Here is a 21122-nt window from a genome sequence, read left to right on the forward strand (position 1 = left end):
GGCACATAGAATAAAGTAATTTCTGAAGCTTTAGGGGTTTTCCTCCATGCCCACTATTGAAAACTGATTTGTACTCCTCAAGTCATTGTCTACTTCACCCATCTCACTCCACAGATAAAGAAAGAAAATAGGAAAAACTACAACAACAACAAATCAGCAAAACAAAGCAACACAGATGAAGATAACAAAATTTAACTGGGGCTTCATATAGTTGCTATTGCTCTCTCAAATTTAACTCATCAATGTTTCATTCATTGATGTTGTGTAATGACAATGTATGCTAACTGATAGATAAACAGGTGAGTGAATATTCAAAAGAGTTACTTGAAGGAGTATATGCTCAGATCCAGAATATGTTCAGCTCTGATCATAAGAATGCAAGTAGACTTTGAAATCCTAAAAGCGGTCAAGGAAACGTCATGATGCTATTTAGCATTTGAGGACTCTGTTTTTACAAAAGGCAGGACAAACATAAAATTGAACAAACTAAAGCTAACTTAAAAAGGACACACAATTTATTGGCATTGCCCCTTATGTAGCATGCAATTTTTTTTTCCAACATTTTGAGTGTACTGTGATTATTATGCTGTTATAAAAAGACAAATTCTTCTGCACATTTAGGGAAAAATAGGCTGCTGCTTTACTATTTCCAATGTGTAGCTTCTCCTTCATAAGATCTGTATTCCAATACTGTGCCACCCACACTATTGACAAGTTCCTTCTAATAGTTCTAAGATCTTTCCAACTTTAGGTTCATTATGTTGTGTGTAATAGCACTTGATTGTGCTATTGGATCAGATTTACAATTGCAACATTTAAAAGGCATCCGGATGGGTACATGAATAAGAAAGATTTGGGGGAAAGGGATGAAATACTGGCAGATTTATCTGGTCGACGTGGACGAGTTGGACCAATGGGTCTGTTTCTGCACTGTACATCTCTATGACTATGTTGCATATCCTCTTGGAGCTTGTTTTTTTTTTAAATTCACGCAGTGGTATACTGGTTGTCACTGGACTAGTAATCCAGAAAGGCAAAAGTGAGGATTGCAGATGCTGGAGATTAGAGTCAAGATTAGAGTGGTGCTGGAAAAGCAAAGCAGGTCAGGCAGCATCCGAGGAGCAGGAAAATCGACGTTTCAGGCAAAAGACCTTCATCAGGAATGAGGCAGGGAGCCTCTGGGGTGGAGAGATAAATGGGAGGGGGGTGGGGCTGGGGAGAAGGTAGCTAAGAGTGCAATAGGTGGATGGAGGTGGGGATGAAGGTGATAGATCAGAGAGAAGGTTGGAGCAGATAGGTGGGAAGGAAGATTGGCAGGTAGGACAGGTCATAAGGATGGTGCTGAGCTGGCAGGTTGGAACTGAGGTAAGGTGGGGGGAGGAAAAATGAGGAAACGGTGAAGTCCACATTGATACCCTTTAGGGAACATCTCCAGGACAAACCAAATCAACCCCACCACCCCGTGGCCTAACATTTCAACTCCCCCTCCCATTCTGCCGAGGACATGCAGGTCCTGGGCCTCCCCCACCGCCCGGAGGAAGATCACCTCATCTTCCACCTCAGAATACTTCAACTTCAGGCCATCAATGTGGACTTCATCAGTTTCCTCATTTCCCCTCCCCCACCTTACCCCAAATCCAGAAACCCACACAAATGGGGATATGAGTTTAAAACTCATCATTTGAATTTGAATTTGAAATTTTAATTCAATAAAAATCTGCAAGTAAATGATTGCAAAATATAAACTAGTTAATCATTCTCAATGGTCATAAAAAGCAATCTGGTTCACTAATGTCTTTAAAGAAGGAAATCTACCATTGTTACCTGATCTGGACTACATACAACTCCAGACCCACAGCAATGCCTTCTGGAAATTTTGGCTTAATTAAGCAATAAATGTAGCCTAGCCAATGACACTCAGATCCCATAAAAAAATTAAACAAAACCTGTTTAACGCACTAATTTTCCATTTGATTGGCATGTGAAACAGTCATAGAGTCAGTAACAACGAGCATGCTAGGTTCCTCTTTACTCCTTCACTTACATGATTGTTTGCTTGCTGACAAAGTTTAGTTCAAATTATAATTTGGCAATTATCTGTAAAATGCAGCAGTGAAGCAGCAGCCATTTGATGTATTGCTTAGCATTTTCTCTCCATGAGCTGCTCAAGTTCACACTATTCGTAATGCTACAACGAGCAAGAAAGAGAGCAACGTGACTAAAACTTAGTTAGTCTTTGAGGTAGACATTGCAAGGGCACAATAGAATGAAGTCAACACAGGAGTACAATGATCGAAAATCTACATTGGGCACCCACAGCATAGATATTACTGAATGGACAAATGTATAATATAAATAAGATTTGCATGAAAGTATGTTGGAAATAATTTATTTTTCCTACCAAATTCCATAAATAAGATAAATAGACGAGGTCTTTTCACTGGGTTGGGAGAGTCCAGAACTTGAGAGGATAGTTTTTTTTTGGGGGGGGGGGGGGGGGGGGGGAGGCGGGGGGGAGATTTAGAAGGGACCCAAGGGGCAACGTTTTCACACAAAGAGTGGAACATGAATGGAATAAGCTGCCAGAGGAAATGGTGGAGGCAGGTACAATTACAACATTTGAAAGACATCAGGATGGGTATATGAATAGGAAGGGTTTAAAGGGATATGGGCCAAATGCTTGCAACGGTATTAGATTAATTTAGGATATCTGATCAACATGGATGAATTGGACTGAAGGGTCTTTTTCAATAATGTTTATCTCTATGACTAATTGTAAAACATATACAGTTGAGAAAGCTAAATCAAAGTTTATTACAAGAACGTTGATGTAGAGTTTAAGAAAACTTGGGACAATGGAACGTTGTAATCATAGCAAGTTTGGAAAAGTTTTGTAACTCAGGTTGAGGTTCTGGATGTAAGTTTGCTCGCTGAGCTTGAAGGCTCGTTTTCAGATGTGTTGTCATCCTACTAGGTAACATCATCAGTGAGCCTATGATGACAAAAGTCTGAAAACGAACCTTCCAGCTCAGCGAACAAACTTACATCCGGTTTAATCATGGCCAAAGTGATGCAATAAGTCTCAAATTAGCTAGACTCTAATTAATTTTCAACAGTACATTGCTGGACAAGACAATTTCTGTGCAGCATTTACAATGCTTAAATAATACCTAATATCACAATGGCTTTTATAATTTAACAGCAACTTACAGAAATTTACACAATCAATCCCAACAGAAACTTGTTTTTCTTCTTATTCTTTGTGCATTGAAATTTCGTTTCCAACTTTAAAATTATAACATGGTCTGGTTTAACCCAATGGCATTGTGCATTTTAAGATTCAGCAGTGCAAATGACAAATAGAATAAAATGAATGGATAAAACGGAGAAATATTTTATGATCAAGTCTCCATCTCGGCTCATCATTCTCTTTCCTTCAAGTTCACTGTACTCTTATTCTTCCAGAATCTCTCCTTCCATGTAACATCTCCAACCGCTGGTCATGGTTCCCTTGGCCTTGCCATCTCATGTGGTCTTGCTAATCTCAATTTCAATCACAGGCAAGGTCATTCCTGATCAATCCCTTGTAGCACTCAAAATCAGCACACTGCAACACTACCTCCTCCCCTGTCTACTCCTGGAAAAAACTACTTTCTAGTTTGCATAACTGCTCTTTGTGTTTAGCTTTGGCCTTCCATTCATCACATTTCTGCGGCAGCTGGTTTGCTCAACCATACCATCACCTCTACCTTTGATGTGCTAGCTCCCAGTTCCTTAGCTGTTTACATTGGGGCCCTCATCTTTTGAGTCAAAGGAAGGTATGCTTGAAAGGATATGGCTGCACAAATGATTTAGCCCAACACCAACAGATCTGGCAGGACTTTTTAAAAACACTACCAACTCCTATTTTATCTGTTAAAATTGTTCACAATTCTAGGAAAAACTTGGATAACTCCCAATTTCTTTCTTGATTTTAAACTTCGCTCTACCCAAATCCCCATCAAAAAAGTGCAAGGTGCTCATAGACTTCTCTATCTCCAAGTGTGAAACTATTAAATCAGAAAATGAAGACTGCAGATGCTGGAGATCAGAGTCAAAAAATGTGGTACTGGACAAACACAGCCGGTCAGGCAGCATCTGAGGAGCAGGAGAGTTGACGTTTCGAGCATAAGCTCAGTTCTGCCAGCTCTCTTCTTTCTAGAAACCCACCAGAAAAACAGTCAAATTATACTCTTTGTCCAAGCCCTGATCTGTGTTCTTCCTCCAGTTTCTCTATCTCCTCCAATGTCCTGTTGTTTATTAGATCAACTGGGGGGGGTTCCCTTAATCCAATTCCAAATAAACTAATTCAAGCTGATACAATATCATAAAGAGTCCCAACTTCAAATGTCCATATCTCCTTTAATTCTGCTATCATTACCCATCTCCTCAAAAAAAACTAACCATTAACTGATCCATCTTTGGATTGAAGTCTTTGTCCCAGTAATTATAGGATCCTTATGGTACAGATTGAGGCCATTCAGCTCATCAAATCTAATCCTTCCAAGAGCATCCCCTCTTATACCCACTCCCACACATCCTATGTCTATAACCCTGCATTAATCACAGCTAATACACCTTGCTTAAACATCCCTAAACATTATGGGGCAATTTAGCATGGCCAATCCACCTAATCTGCAATCTTTGGACTGCAATGAGGAAATTGGAACACTCAGCAGAAACCCATGCAGATATGGAGAGAACATAGAAATTCCACACAGACAGTTACCAAAGGCCAGTGCCAGAACCCAGTGAACCACTTTGCTGCCCAATAGGTGGTAATACCTGCAGATGAAAACACAGAGGGACAACTGAAGGTCTCATTGGGAGATGTACATTCCAGAAGATGGTTTTAATATTCACATGTAGACATTCCTTTACATCGTCCTGAGAGTTTGGCAACCATTTTAAAATGTCGCAGCTCAAGTGTTTTTCTCCAAAAAACAAAACTTTGGATTTGGTATTAAATTAGTTGATGAGATTTTAAAAGGTTAATAAGTTTGTATTTTAGTTCATCATTGCAATAAGACTACAAGTTTTGAGAATGACTCAGAGGCAAGAGAATAGACAGATTAAGGGAGTAAGTAGGCCACAGGGTGATGGGTGAAATTTAATATGGGAAGTGTGAGGTTTTTCAGTTTAGTTGAAAAAGGCAATGCATTTCTAAAAACTGCAAAATGTGTTAATATTGATGTTCACAAATATTAGAATGCACTCATACAAGGAATATAAATTTAGCACGCAATCAAATCTTTATTGTGAGAAGATTGTAGTACAAGAATAAAGACAGCTTGTTACAATTGCACAGGGCTTTGGTGAGACCACACATGGAATACTACATGCAGCTTTATTCTCCCCATTTAAAGAAATGCATTGGAGGTAGTACTGCAACGGTTCACTAGATCGTCCACAAGGAAGACAGGATTGTCCTATGATAAGAGCCTGAGTGAACTAAGCCTATATTATCCGCAATATATAAAATGACAGAAAATTGTTTTGAAACATTCAAGATTTTTAAAGTGCTCGATAGGGCGGACAGTTTTAGCTGCCAGCTGGGAAAACTACAGCAAGGGATCAGAGTTTCAAGATAAGGAGTCAATCACTTAAAACTAAGAAAGGAAGAAATCTCTTCTCAATTGCCAGCACTTGGCCCATATCCCTCTAAACCCTTCCTTTTCATATATCCACTCAGATGCCATTTAAATGTTGTAGTTGTACCAGCCTCTGCCACTTCCTCTGATAGTTGCCCCTTAGGTCCATTTTAAATCTTTCCCCTCTCACCCTAAAGCTATGCTCTCTAGTTCTGGACTCCCCCACCCCAGGGAAAAGACCTTGTCTATTTACTCTACCCTTGCTTTCATGGTTTTATAAACCTCTATAAGGTCACCCCTCAGCCTCTGAAGCTCCAGGGAAAATAGCCCAGGCTATTAATTTGGGATATCTGATTGCCAGAGAAGAGTTGGACCAAAGGGTCTTTTTCGGTGCTACATATCTCTACGATGACTAAAGAAATTGAGGGTTTGGTTAAGAAAAAGAAGGAAGCACATGTAAGGTATAGACAGGATAGATCAAGTGAATCCTTAGAAGAGTATAAAGGAAGGAGGAGTATACTTAAGAGATAGCTTTGGCAAATAGAATTAAGGAAAATCCAAAGAGTTTTTACAAATACATTAAGGACAAAAGGGTAACCAGGGAGAGAATAGGGCCCCTCAACGATCAGCAAGGTGGCCTTTGTATGGAGCCGCAGAAAATGGGGGAGATACTAAATGACTTTTTTGCATCAGTATTTACTGTGGAAAAGGATATGGAAGATATAGACTGTCGGGAAATAGATGGTGACAGCTTGCAAAATGTCCATATTACATAGGAGGAAGTGCTGGATGTCTTGAAACGTGTAAAGGTGGATAAATCCCCAGGACCTGATCAAGTGTACCCTAGAACTCTGTGAGAAGCTAGAGAAATTATTGCTGGGCCTCTTGCTGAGATACTCCACTTTCAAGGAGCTATGAACCTGCACTTACTTTAAGGTCTCTTTGTTCAACAAAACTCCCTAGGACCTTACCAGTAAGTGTATAAGTCCTGCTAAGATTTGCTTTCCCAAAATGCAGCACCTCGCATTTATCAGAATTAAACTCCATCTGCCACTACTCAGTCCATTGGCCCATCTGATCAAGATCCTGTTGTAATCTGAGATAACCCTCTTCGCTGTCCACCACACCTCCAATTTTGGTGTCATCTACAAACTTACTAACTGTACCTCTTATGCTCGCATCCAAATCATTTATGTAAGTGACAAAACATAGAGGACCCAGCACCGATCCTTGTGGCACATCACTGGTCACAGGCCTCCAGTCTGAAAAATAACCCTCCACCATCACCCTCTGTTTTGAGCTAGTTCTATATCCAAATGGCTAGTTCTCCCTGTATTCCGTGAGATCTAACCTTGCTAATCAGTCTCCCATGGGGAACCTTGTCAAACGCCTTACTGAAGTTCATATAGATCATATCTACAATTGCAACATTTAAGAGGCATTTGGATGGGTATATGAATAGGAAGGGTTTGGTGGGATATGGGCTGGGTGCTGGCAGGTGGGACTAGATTGGGTTGGGATATCTGGTCGGCATGGACAGGTTGGACCAAAGGGTGTGTTTCCATGCTGTACATCTCTATGACTCTAAAAGCATTATAAATCTATGAAATTCTCTACACCAAACAGTTGTAGGTTCTGCATTGTTGAACATATTTACATTTGGGATACAAGGATTTGTGGTATCTCAGTGAAAATGGAGTTGAAGTCCATAATGGTGTTAGATGGCTGAACTGGGTACAGACAGACTACTCCTGCTTCTACCTTGTGTTCTTCAGTTAATTTCCTATCATAATTGCTGTCATTAATGGCTTCAGTTAGCAAGCTCTGGAATTCCCAAAACCTCTACACCTCAGTTTCCTCCTACATGAAACTCTGTGAAGCCTATATATTTGAGCAACCTTATGGTTATCAATACAAATGTATCCTTATGAGGATTATCATTTTACATGATTTTAAAATGGTCCTGTGAAACACCTTGGTATGTTAAATATATAATACAAATGTAATTTGCTGTTGTTGCCTGTCCCGAATTCAATCTTAAGCTGGAATGTGCTATCACAAGGAGGAGTTGAGTTGAATAGCATAGACGCATTTAAAGAAATAAACAGATAAGACTGAAAGGGTTAATTATAGGGCTCGAAGATGCTTTTGTGGAGCATGATCACTGGCAAAGACCAACTGGTCCAAATCATCTGATTGTAGCTTATGTAATTCATACTGTAAACATTAGTTTATTTGTTATCTCCATGCTGAAGGCTGCTTCATGACTTCACAAAGTATCAGAGCTTTATAACCATTGTGACATCAGCCATTGTTCTCATATTATGAAGAAAACAATTTGTGTGCTCATTTATATGGAAAATACACTTAATATGTGCATAATATAGCTTATGGCATCACAATAACTGGCATTACTCTGGACACATGTATGATGTAAAGCATTTGCAACAATAACTGTCATAATAAATCTTTGACTGTAGAATAGAAATACTATAAATAGAAGCATAGCATCTTTTCACAACAAATATCTTTAGTCAGCTCCAGTTTAATTTGGCATGTAAAAATGGAATATAAACAGCCTGTAAAATTGTAAATGATAATCTAAAATATTCTGCAGCTGTCTACCGCTGAAATAACATAAAAAATGAAAGTTCAATTCCTTATTTCTACAATATAAGTAACTAAATCTTAAACATAAATAAAAGGGCTACAAGTCACAATAGCCTCAAGAGCAGCGAAGACATAAGATCATTAACTTGAGTTTATCAGCATCAATAGGGTACATCGTGTTCAACTCAGCAGAGTGAAAGCAATTAGGTAACAATGTCAAAAGGTGAACAGTCAAAGCTGCAAATTTTCAAGTTCAGAAACACACCAACAAAATAGCGATTCCTCACAAGAGCTTAAGACCCAAAATTAATTTTCAGCTTTGACTATGAATCGTACCTACAAACTATTTGAAAACTGTATTATTTAAAATAACTTGGTACAAAAAGGAAATTGACATTTACAAACTATTTCCGTAAAGCACATTACAAATAGATTCATTAAAATATCGTTTAAACTAATTTCAGAAGTTTCAAAAAAAATCTACGTAACAGCTGCAAAAGTGTTGTACAAAGGAATTTTGCTGTTAGCAAAACAAAGATAATTGAAAATAGAGAGGAAGACGTCCCATCTTCAGACTTTCAGATTGTTATGTGTGATTTATGTGTTGATAATTTTTAAATAATACACGTCAAAATGCTGCAACATTCAAGACAGATTGTTGCACTAAAAATAACGCCGTACCCTCTGATGTGTGAAAGTGACAGCCTCGAACAACGTACAGTGGAAAAATCCACGCATCTGGAGATTAGTAACAGATTTTGCTCAAAATGCTGCTTCCAGATTGAAATGCCTGCATAGCCAAGTTTTGGCAATGCCCAATACAAGGGCGAGTTCGGTGCAGAGCAGTTAAGAGTGTGCGCCCGATACCCAGCAATTAACAGGCTGCATTCCCCCTTCACTACCCACCCCACTCCTCTCTCTCTCTCTTTCTCTCTCTGATATTCCCATTCCCATTCCCTCCCCGCCGCTCTTTCTCTACCTGACGCTGTAATAGGACATCTTTGGGCACCGTTGCTATGGTGCTGGCGGCCGCTCCTGTCTCCCGCTCCCGCTCCGTCACTGAACTTCCACACACTCCAGGAGCCCAGGCCCCTAGCAACGTACCCTCCAACAAAAACCATTCCCATTGGTCCTCCCGCCTCTCTCCCACCTAGACACGTCATCCCATTCAGCCAGGGCCTTTCTAATCAAAGACTTGTTTTCAAGCAGTTTCTTCAGTAAAAGGTAACGTAAGGTCCTTTCTGGAACAGCCAAAATCCTGGAATCATTCCCAGTTGCTCGGTAATATTTATGTAGTGCACAGACAATGTATTCGGGAGCATCCTCATGGCTTGTGAAGGCTCCCCTGTGGTGCAGACGAACCTCCAGCCTGCACTGCTCAACTAGATGGCCCCCTCCGTTTTCTAAAGTCATGAGAATACAAACCATGCTCACGTAACCTGCATTATGCCATCCCGGTACGATTCTGATGAATCTACACTTCAACTCCTGAAAGGTCAGTACAGCTTTCCTGAGCTGATGTAGCCAAAACGGAGGATAGTACATCACTTGACTCAGCGGTGAGAGATATTATCCATTCCCACAGGTATGGTTACACTCATTTCCTAGCATGCAGTTTAGGATTATTATAGGTAGTTGCCGGAACGTATGTTGAGAATAGCATATTATTTCACTCTTCAGTCAACGTAGCCAGAAGTTGGCAACCTTTGAATAAGTTACTGATCCAGTCTTCCAGTTCATACAAAAAAATGTCAAGCTTTCCTGAAAAGGCTCAGAGAATTTATCAAGTGGTCTCAACATACCATTTTGGGAAGTGAAGGATTCCTATCGTTTCTAGACCAGCTTCCCATTGACCACACTCCATACTTCAAGCTATTTAAAACTTTTGATCACAACCTAACTTCAATCATCCACCTATCCCCAAAGAGCTTTAAAAAAAACAAAAATTACATTAAAAATGTAGTTAATCCTCTTCTTTCCAGTTTGTTTTCCTTGTAATTTTACATCTTATTGCTGTTGAGCAGAGGAAAAGATAGAGGGATCATGTAGAGGAACTTATTTTCCATATATTCCCAGCTCACAGTTACTAGGCAATGCTGATGTTAAACATCAGTAAATTATTTCCATTTCTTAAATTAGCCACTCCTCAACTTAATTCAAATTGTTATTTTTTTAAAAAAACAGGTTTTAGGTCATTTTATGCTATGACCCAAAATCAAAAATGAACTCATTTGAATTCAAACAAATCTATGAGATAGAATTCTTATAGTTTGCTGACAATAATGACTTTTATTCTAAAAATGTGGAAGCAAAAGCAAAAAAATGTTTTAATTGATCACTTGAAACACATTACTAATAAAAGATATACAGCATAGTTGTTATGGGCATGAGCGAATTACAATTCATTCCCACAAAATCACATCTGATTCTGTATTACATTCAGATATTTAAATGGAGTCTGGACCCACTGTTGCACTGACATGAGAAATGCCACAGTTGAAAATCAAGATTTTATATTTTGAACCCAGTACGTGTGAAAGAATTCAGAACCTGTGAGCTGCATAGCCATGTTGACAGGTCAAAGGATAATGCTTATGTAGCTTCAATCAGTCAATTTCCCAGATATTCTTAATAAGTGGTAAATAGTAACTAAATTACATGTCAATACCATTTAAACTGAAAGGCTTATTACTATTTGCTTTTTTTTTGTCAAGTATCCCTTTATTTACCAACAAGCACATCACTACTGGTTAATTTTCCACGATCTTTCAGATACTGCATGATGTCTGGCCGTCTTCGCCAGGTTGCTTTGAGTCCATATTCATGCTCTGGAGTGTCCTGCACCCAAACTTCAGGAGTTAGGCATGCTTCAGAAAAATCATTCAGTCCATAACTTGTGCCCAAGTAGTCCTCTGGTCTGCTTTGGAAAGAGATCCTATTGGATACGTCTGGTGTTCTGTCCCTTAATTTACTAATATTTCTTCTCAAGCTACGCACTGGAAGTAAGCTATCAATTGTAGGAGTGCTAACGTGTGGCAGAATGAAATCCTCATCATTTGATTGAGCAATGCAATCAGAAAGGGAGACCTCCTTACCAACAGACTCTGCACAATTTTGATGGTTTACACAATACAATGGAGAACTGAAAGTGGAGCATTTCATAGAACTGTGTGGTATATTCCCTATTGAACTTGTGACAAAGTTCATTTTGCCAAACAAGCCCTTTGCCACAGATCCTCGGTGGTTACATTTGAGCTTCTGACCCAAGACACCTATATTTTGAACTCTACCAAAGGGACTGTCATCTTTGAATGCTTGGTGAGTGATGCCCATAAGTGACGTTTTATTTGTTGGTAGTCGAGCTTGACCAAGAGTTTCAACTTTCTGACTGGGGCCAGAATGAAATTTGTGGTTCTCCTTCTGAACAGGCAACTCATCACAGCCCAGAAAGGTCAAAGGAACAAAGTTATTGCACAGTTTTCTCTCAGCTACTGCTTTTAGTGTAGTATTCTGCTTCTTTTTGTAATTATGTCGTGTTGTGCGATCAGATTTGTTACATTTGTGTTGTTCTCGTGATGGTCCTTCAACTGTTGTGTCCAACAATTCAAACTGTGGCAATACCTGGAAAAGAAAAGGGAGACTAATTAGCAAGATCAGATGTCATGGAATACAGGAAGAGCTAGCCATTTGGATACAGGTGGTGGTGGAAGGTGGTGTGGAGAGTAGTTTTCCATACTGGAGCCCTGTGACCAGTGGAGTGCCACAAGGATCAGTACTGGGTCCACTACTTTGTCATTTATATAAATTATTTGGATATGAATATAGGAGGGATAGGTGGTAAGTTTGCAGATGACACCAAAATTGGAGGTGTCGTGGACAGCAAAGAGGGTTACCTCAGATTACAATGAGATCTTAATCAGATGGGTCAATGGGCTGAGGAGTGGCAGATAGATAAGTGAGAGGTGCTGCATTTTCACAAAACAAATCTTAGCAGGACTTATACACTTAACAGTAAGGTCTTAGAGAGTGTTGCTGAACAAAGAGACCTTGGAGTGCAGGTTCATAGCTCCTTGAAAGTGGAGTCACAGGTAGATAGGATAGTAAAGATGGTGTTTGGTATGCTTTCCTTTATTGGTCAGAGTATTGAGTAAAGGAGTTGGGAGGTCATGTTGCAGCTGTATAGGACATTGATTAGGCCACTGTTGGAATATGGCGTGTAATTCTGGTCTTCCTATCGGAAAGATGTTGTGAGACATGCAAAGGTTCAGAAAAGATTTACAAGGATGTTACATTTGTGTTGTTCTCGTGTTGGTCCTTCAACTGTGGTGTCCAAAAATTCAAACAATGGCAACACCTGGAAAAGAAATTGTTTCCTGTGGGGGACAAGGATGTTGGAGGATTTGAGCTATTGGGAGAGGCTGAATAGGCTGGGGCTGTTTTCCCTGGAACGAAGGCTGAGGGGTGACCTTCAAGGTTCATAAAATCATGATGAGCATGGATAGAATAAATAGGCAAAGTATTTTCCCTGAGGTGGAGGGAGGCCAGGACTAGAGGGCATAAGTTTAGGGTGAGAGGGGAAAAGATAGTAAAGGGACCCAAGAGGCAACTTTGTCACGCAGAGGGTCGTGCGTGTATGGAATGAGCTGCCAGAGGAAGTGGTGGAGGCTGGTACAATTCCAACATTTAAAAGGATGGGTATATGAACAGGAAGGGCTTTGAGGGAGATGAGCCAAGTGCTCACAAATGGGACTAGATTAGGTTGGGATATCTGGCCAGCATGGACGAGTTGGAATGGAAGGATCTGTTTCCATGTTGTACATCTATATTTCTATGCATAACCATCCTCCATCTTAAAACAGGAGGAGAAAGTGAGGGCTGCAGATTCCTGAAGAAGGGCTTATGCCCGAAACGTCGATTCTCCTGTTCCTTGGATGCTGCCTGACCTGCTGCACTTTTCCAGCAACACATTTTCAGCTCCATCTTAAAACAGCCAAGAAAGTGCTTTTGAAATGTAGTTATTGTTGTAGGATATACAAGAGACAATTTATGTGCAGCAAACTCCCACAATGTGCTAATGTATGGACAATCCATCTTTGTAGCACAATTGATTGTTAATTATTGGCTGGGACATTAGGAATAACTCAAGTGGTTTTTTTGTCAATAATCCCACACAATCTTATACATGCACCCAAGGCAGCAGCCCCCTAGCAGTGCACCAGAGTGCCTTGATTGAGCAGCCTACATATTGTGCAGTGAGGACGGAAGAAACATGGATAACATTAGATGTCACAATATTTTAGGACTATTATCTTATCTTAATATCAATTAACAAAAATTACATTTTCAAAGAGAATAAACCTGGAATGATTATTCAAACTCTATCACAGTTTAATCATCCAATATGCTTACTTATGGAACACTGATTTTAAAAGGAATAATATAGAACTTAGTTACATTTGTAACTAATTTACAATTTTTGTCCATTAAGTATCAGCTTGGGACAGCTGGTTTCTGCATAGCAATATTTGACAATATGGATCTGAACAGAATTACCCAAAAAAAAAAGACATGCTATAGGCTTGTGACTATCAATGTGACAATGCAAGCCTATATTGTAAAGGCACTTAAGGTGCATAGGGGATCAGACTGTGTTGTCGTCAAAACTGGTAGTGTATTCTTAAGTATTAAAAAAAAAACACATACCCAAGTGAAGGAAGATTTCTGGTCAATTGGTACACAGGATACATGACGTGGATTTACTGCAGATTGAAGAGGCACTACTTGTATGACCTTCTCTCCTTTTTGTGGACTCTCCAAAAACTGCAGAGGGGGCTTCTTGGATTGGCTAGGCTTCTTCTTGCGGGGCATCAAGCATCCTACATCTTAGCCTTGGAATTAATTGGAATAGATTTTTTAAAAATAAATAAATTAAACTGGTCTTTCTGCAATAGTTCAGTGGACAAATGTGTGAAAAACGTGCAAGGTCAAGTGGATACCTAGACTTTGCTGAATTAGAAAACGTCAACTAAGTTAGTACAGTTTTTGCCATGGATAGCTGTGTCAGATACATTTATATTTGCTGGTAAACATAGAACATTGTTGACCATCTTATAGCAAGGAGCAAAAATAGTTTTTAAAAAATTAAAATGTTCTTTGTCACAAGTTTTCTTTAAAAAGGTAATAGTAGAATAACTAACTCAAGCCTGCCAGATTATATCCAACATCAAGGAAAAAAAAATTGTGTTTTTCATTTTTGGTCAGATTCAAACAATAAAAATAAACATTTGAGTTCATGGCACCATATTCCATTCAATCATATCCCTCCCTTTATGAGCAGAGAAGCAGTACTATTGCAGTTCACACATATTTCTTTTGTTAATTTTATCAAGTTTAATTATATGAAGATGATGGATGTTCACTGGTAATTATTTGTGTCCTATAAACAGGTTGTTGAGGCTAATGCACAAGGGCTAAAGAAATACTTATGAAAACATGTAAAGATTGATTCCAATTCTATCCTTCATAAACTATATTTAAAGAAGAGATATTGCATTATATAGAGTTGAAAAGAACAGTTTTAGGCTAATTGGGCATGGTGCCCAGGAAGAAGATCTGGCGACTCAGAAGTGCTCCTCTCCTTGCACTTGCAGAGTCATCATTATCATGTACCCCAAATACAGCAATCTGCCTATGTAAACACTGACAATCTATTTTTTTTTTTAAAACACAGGTTACAATATCTTTGGCAAGGGCATCTCTTAGCACTGTGCTAGCCCACATGATCCACTCTGACCTCTTCTACTTACTCCCAGATTAGATAGTTGTTTTGTTAATTTCATGCAATAGTAGCACAAAAATAAATCCTAAACAGAGTATGCCTTGGTGCAGAAAATAAGTAATTTCTTTGGCTACTTCTAAAATTTAAAAAAAAAGTTATAATACTGAACATTGTATTCAGCAGCTAAAAGGGAGAAACTGAGCCATATTTGTATTTAGTTTTCTAGGAAAGTGTTGACCTGTAATTGCCAAGAGGCTTCAATCTGGAGGGGTACAAAATTGACAAAACAAGATGGACTTAAAGGGAACAATCTGAAGAGATTTGCCAGAATATATAGTGGCGTTATTGTATTCCAGATGTTTAAGTTCTTACTAGCACATTCCTCTTCCCCAGTATTACTATAAATTTGATGTAAAAATACACTAATTGTTTCAAGACAGTAAATACCATTACTAAATATTTCCAGGAACAATTATTTGTCTGAACAATGTCAGCTTGTTATTTAAACAAGTAAACTGTTATTTAAATACCTTTTAGTATGGGTGTTCACAACAACTCCGATTACTGGTTGCAACACTGGTATCCTCACTTTTTGATATTAAAACAAAAACACTCTTCAGTGTCTCAATTTCTGAAATTTAACACTGACCCATTGCAATAAAATCAACTTTAAGCTGTGAGGCAGCATGTCCTTTTACCAATCGTTCAGAAAACCCCACGTTTTAAAATAAAAGCACGAGTTAAGCTTGTCAGATGGTGCAATACTTACCTCCTGGGCGTACCGAACAGTTTGAGTGCGTAGTTTCATGTTCTTTTGTATTTGCTTCGATGGTGTTACACTGTAATATTCCCCACAGTGTTAATAATAACTCCGTTGTTCTTTCTAGTTGTGCTATTCCAAAAGGGGACAAGCATGGTATATGCATTACTTTACAAACTTTATGCATAATCAGACTTATCCTGTTTAAAACATGTTGAATAGACTTATGCATTAGAGACCATTTGCTGCGTCAAATTCAGACGCATTCAAGGAAACAAGTAGAAGGAGAAAAAAATAGGAGGATGAGATAAAGTAAAACGAGATAGTACAATTAAACAACAAGGGAGCTATTTTAGAAGGACGAGTTGTTTCTGTGCTTAAAATCCTATATTTGATAAAACCATGTTACCAACCTCTACGCTTCCTGTCTCAGAGGCAGTGTTGACCGATGTTTCAAACCAAGCTGTGTCTAGCCACTTTTTTTGTTCCATGTATGCAGGAATGTCGCTATCCTAACCGAACTATATTAAGATTTAGATCTCGTTAAATAATTACAAAATGTTGTCTCGCCATTTCCTTAAAAAAAGACCCAGGCCTATGACTGCAATAGCCACTTGACTGTTTCTGTCCAGTCCATACCTACTGCTCCGATCGCGAATTTTAATGGCTCTTTCCAACTTCATCCGTCCCGCTTTAAAATTCCCCACCCTCTGGAGTAGCTGCACCCTTCCTATTGGGTGAAGGACACAGCTGCCCTGCTCCTATTGGTTGTCTGGCGCCAAACGGCTTCGCATCACCGTTGCCTCTGATTGGCACATTCGCGTTCTAAAGAAACATGCCAACCAGATGCGTTAAGCTCGTTGATTGGACGCACCCGTACCACCTGGTCTCAACGGAATGATTCGATTGGTTCGTGTTGACAGAACGCTAGAAATTCAAAAAGATCCAACTGGCTCCAAACTGTAACAAAAAAATCAGCAGATTCTGGAGCCGGAGCTCGGACACGGAGGCTGCAAAATCCAGCCCGAGGCCAGAGAATCGCTGCCTTTATCCAAACCAGCAACTGGCGGAGGGACAGTGACCTTGATACACTATATCGGACTCTAGCAGACGCCGAGGGAGGTTGGGGTATTGTGAACGGGGAGAGGCAGCTGGATCCGCCGTGCGGATCCCAGTAATATGCCGGTGAGTGAATGGGAGAAGGGACCGTGGACCTGTGGTGGGTTCCAGTATCTCCCGAAAACCGATCAGTACCGGACCCCTCTCCCGGTCATTCGCATTAAGTTCAGGGTGAAATAAACTGTAACAACGGTCCTGGATTCTAGAGCCGTGTGTCAGCTGGGAGCTCGCCCCATCCGGCCGTTTGTCCGTCGCCAGCCAACGCTGTCTGTCACCTTGGCAATGTGACCGGATGCCCATTACTAAAACAACCATCTTATGGTACATCCAATGATTATCGGATTGTTATTTGGTTTATACCGCAAGACCGGTCATGAGGAGACCATGGAGAATATACTGGATCTTAACTCTAAAGCACAGTACACTTGTACCGTCAGTTGGTTAGGCCAATTAGATTGGCGGTATCTTCGCCTCTGAGAGGACATTTATGTAGTTCTTTTGCTGAGGATACTGGGTAAACTAGCCATGGTGACCTCTGACCGTGCCTTTCAATAACACAAATCTTCAGAACGTTAACTCTCATGTCTTATTTGATCTCTACTGGTTTTACATCCCTCAGTTTATCCATTCAACATTCATGCTGTACAAGGAAAGAATTGATTAAACCTTCTTTCATTCTTCTCCAGTGGAATTAGACCTAGTAACTAAATTATTTCCTTGCAAGTATTGTTTCTCAACCATTGGAAATATTCGAATGGGATATTTTTGATCTGTAATGAGCTCCCAAACATTGTTCACAGTATTCTTAATTGTAGCCTAACAAATGAAATCGTTATTTTCTTTTTACCCTTTCATTTTAGCTCATTTTTATTTATCCACTTAATTGATAGAACATGGGTCAGCGGATGGCCCAAATCTTTACTAGTTTGTGAGAATTGTGGGTTTCAAGTTGACATCGTTGCAATATTTAGAAAAGAAAGATAATAACTACAGCTCTCTTAGCTTCACATTAGTAACAGGATTGATGTTCAAGGATTATTGGGAATGCACTACGTATATAACTACTTAGAGGCCATGTTTGTGACACAATATGACTTTCCAAAAGATCTCGTCATTTGGGACAATTGCTATTGGAAAACTGAGTAGATATGTATTGGGACAATCAGAAGGTGGTTAGGTATTGCATAAGACATTTCACTATAAGGATGAATCTTCTGGAATTCATGTTAATCTGGGATGCTCAGTTGAAAACTGAAATCCTCATGCAAGAAGTTGAGAGTACTTGAAGTCTCATCATCAGTGATTGTCCACACAGATTAAAATTATGATTATTGTTATTTAATACTTTTAGTGTCTAAATGTAAGTGAAGATTAGAATTAGGACTGAAAAGAATGCTGAGATGATACAAACAGTTTAGATGTCATAGGTTCCTGTTTTTCAGTTTCTCTGGTATAATTTGATAACGCTGATAGTGTTCACCTGAATTCTGACCAGAACCAAACTGCTGCAATAATCTGTTTTCTCACTGTACACACCTATTAGTTACAGAGACAAAATAAATTGCCTTATCAAAATATTCAATTTCTTAGAATCCTTAAAGTGTGTAAGCAGACCATTCGGCCAATCAAGCCTCTGAAGAGTACCCACCCAGATCTACCTCCCCACCTCTGTAATTCTGCAATTACTATGGCTAATGCACCTAGCTCGCACATTCCTGATACTGTGAGCAATTTAACATAGTCAGTCTACCTAACTGCACATCTTTGGACTGTGGGGAGTGAAACCGGGGCACCCGGAAGAAACCCACATAGAAATGGGGAAAATGAGCAGACTCCACATAGACGTCGGCCAAGGATAGAATTGAATCCGGGTTCCTGGTGCTGTGAAGTAACAGTGATGACCACTGAATCACTGTGATGGCCTAAGAGTGGCATCTCATTGTTATTCAAAATAAATCTAACCCATAACTAGTGAATTTAACAGTTGGCATTTGAGTCTGTTAATTGATTGTTACTTTTATTTCTGGCAATGTGGAGAGTTTCTAATTGAATTCTACTGTTGCAGGCACTATGTGGTGTATTACTGAAGAAGCTCCTGTTACAATAATGAAGGCCAGTCCAAGAAGGCCTTTGATTCTGAAAAGGAGGAAGCGTCCCCTGACATTCAATAATCCAGTAGATATAAAGGAGAATCCTCCTGAAGACAAGAATAATGGAAGTAAATACAAACCTGAGCCCACAAGTTTTGACACAGATAGCACTTGTTCAACAAAGGATGACTTAAGACACTCTCAGAAACACACAGCCATTGAGACACAAAAAGTCCCTGAGAGGATTCGGATTGTAAACCATCCTTCACTGCCCAACACTCAGGTTGTGTTAATTCCAAAAGATGCAGATCTTCAAAGCATCATAGCAGCACTCACGGCAAAGGGAAAGGAGAGTGGCTCCAATGGACCCAAGAAATTTATTCTTTTGAGCGGTAATGCAACTTCCTCCTCTCGCCAGAGCCAGTCTTTGGAAAGTAATGATCCATGTGCACCTCTTCTGGGAAGGGGAAAAAAATCCATGGAATTACAGGAGGAGCCAAGTTTAACAGTTGCTAACTCTAGTGGCAAGTTGGCCATACCGGACTTTATAAGTAATATTAGCATCAAAAAGGAGGATGATTGCTCGGTTCAAGAATCTCAAACACCAGTGCCTTCATCTCTATATGACCAAGAGGCTGGTACAGGTAAGAAACAGAGCCCTGTGAGATCATAAGACTACACAAGAAGACTAGATAGAAATGTTATTCTGTAAAGAAGTTGGAACATTGATCAAAATACTAAATCTTCCTCAGATGAAATATCTTACCGGAAGCATTTTATGTGTAGCTTTCTTTAAGAAGGTTTTATTTTTAGACTTGCATAATTTTTCTTTTAATTTTTGCTGTACATAGGAATTACTAGGTAGACATATGCATACGATTTCCAGCAAATTTGATTATATATTGTAAATTACATCTCATTTATTGATTTCTCAAATAATTATTGAGCATTTATGACAGTTTGAGAACAGCTGCTGAGAATAGAGGACAAGCATAAAATGAACTTACAGTCTAGTTAAATGAGTATAACATAAATGATAACACATACATAAGTGATTTGGAGGAAGGTGTGAGTTGCCTCATTAGTAAGTTTGCTGATGACACTTAAGATTGGTGGAGTAGCACATAGTGAAGAGGATTGTCAGCGAATACAACAGAATATAGATCGATTGGAAAGTTGGGCAGAGATATGGCAGATGGAGTTCAATCTGGACTAGTGCGAGGTGATGCATTTTGGAAGATCCAATTCAACAGCGAACTATACAGTAAATGGAAAAGCCCTAGGGAAAATTGATGTTCAGAGAGATCTGGGTGTGCAGGTCATTGTTCCCCGAAAGTGGCAATGCAGGTTAGTAGAGTGGTCAAGAAGGCGTACGGCATGCTTTCCTTCTTTGGACAGGGTCTTGAGTACAAGAGTTGGCAGGTCATGTTACAGTTGTATAAGACTTTGGTTCGGCCACATTTAGAATACTGTGTACAGTTCTGGTAGCCACATTACCAAAACAATGTGGATGCTTTGGAGAGGGTGCAGAGGAAGTTCACCAGGATATTGCCTGGTATGGAGGGTGCTAGCTATGAAGAGAGGTTGAGTAGATTAGGATTATCTTCATTGGAAAGACGGAGATTGAGGGGTGATCTGATTGAGGTTTACAAAACCATGAGAGGTGTAGAAGGTTGGATAGCAAGAAACGTTTTCCCAGAGTGGAGAACAATAACTAGGGGTCACGAGTTCAAAGTGAGAGGGGAAAGGTTTAGGGGAGATATGCGTGGAAGGTTCATCGCGCAGAAGGTGGTAGTTGCCTGGAACACATTGCCAGTGGAGGTGGTAGGGGCAGGAATGATAGCATCACTTAAGATGTATCTAGACAGACACATGAATGGGCAAGGAGCAAAGGGATACAGATCCTTAGAAAATAGGTGGCAGGTTTAGATAGGGGATCTGGATCAGCGCAGGCTTGGAGGGCCAAACAGCCTGTTCCTGTGATGTAATTTCCTTTGTTCTTTGAGTAATTTACAGACAATTTCTCATAGTTCCTTGAAAGTTGCAAGTAGATGGGATAGTGAAGGCGTTTGGTATGCTTTCCTTTATTGGTCAGAGCATTGAGTATAGGATTTGGGAGATCATGTTGCATTGTA

At 39.6% G+C, this 21122-nt stretch overlaps 3 protein-coding genes across 9 annotated transcripts in view; 1 reads left to right on the top strand and 2 right to left on the bottom strand.

Moving 5' to 3' along the window:
* Positions 1 to 9520, bottom strand: part of LOC122559618 (tubby-related protein 3-like) — a 137575-nt gene extending 128055 nt beyond the window's left edge. For 2 of the 4 annotated variants that reach the window (XM_087997280.1, XM_087997278.1), the window contains exon 1: positions 9345 to 9382. In XM_087997280.1, the coding sequence (XP_087853406.1) occupies positions 9345 to 9367 (23 nt within the window). In that variant the 5' untranslated portion in view covers positions 9368 to 9382. Of the gene's footprint in view, positions 1 to 9219; positions 9320 to 9344 lie in introns of those variants that run through there. The other 2 variants (XM_087997279.1, XM_043709408.2) reach the window with 2 other exon arrangements.
* An 87-nt stretch (positions 9521 to 9607) lies between these two features.
* Positions 9608 to 21122, top strand: part of foxm1 (forkhead box M1) — a 35267-nt gene continuing 23752 nt past the window's right edge. The window contains exons 1-2 of one of the 4 annotated variants that reach the window (XM_043709404.2): positions 9608 to 9735; positions 18963 to 19631. In XM_043709404.2, coding sequence (XP_043565339.2) covers positions 9687 to 9735; positions 18963 to 19631 — 718 coding nt within the window. In that variant the 5' untranslated portion in view covers positions 9608 to 9686. Of the gene's footprint in view, positions 9736 to 9761; positions 9826 to 16771; positions 16964 to 16997; positions 17219 to 18962; positions 19632 to 21122 lie in introns of those variants that run through there. The other 3 variants (XM_087997277.1, XM_043709406.2, XM_043709407.2) reach the window with 3 other exon arrangements.
* On the bottom strand, positions 10510 to 16421 carry rhno1 (RAD9-HUS1-RAD1 interacting nuclear orphan 1). The gene is made up of 4 exons (XM_087996904.1): positions 16192 to 16421; positions 15788 to 15910; positions 13944 to 14128; positions 10510 to 11861 (listed from the first exon to the last, which is right to left on the bottom strand). Exons 3-4 carry the CDS (start codon positions 14106 to 14108, stop codon positions 10962 to 10964), a joined length of 1065 nt encoding a protein of 354 aa, XP_087853030.1. The 5' UTR covers positions 14109 to 14128; positions 15788 to 15910; positions 16192 to 16421; the 3' UTR covers positions 10510 to 10961.

This window comes from Chiloscyllium plagiosum, unplaced genomic scaffold (genome assembly GCF_037043375.1).
Source record: "Chiloscyllium plagiosum isolate Xiang-an unplaced genomic scaffold, Cpla_swu_hap1 HiC_scaffold_19, whole genome shotgun sequence".
NCBI classification, from domain to species: Eukaryota; Metazoa; Chordata; class Chondrichthyes; order Orectolobiformes; family Hemiscylliidae; genus Chiloscyllium; species Chiloscyllium plagiosum.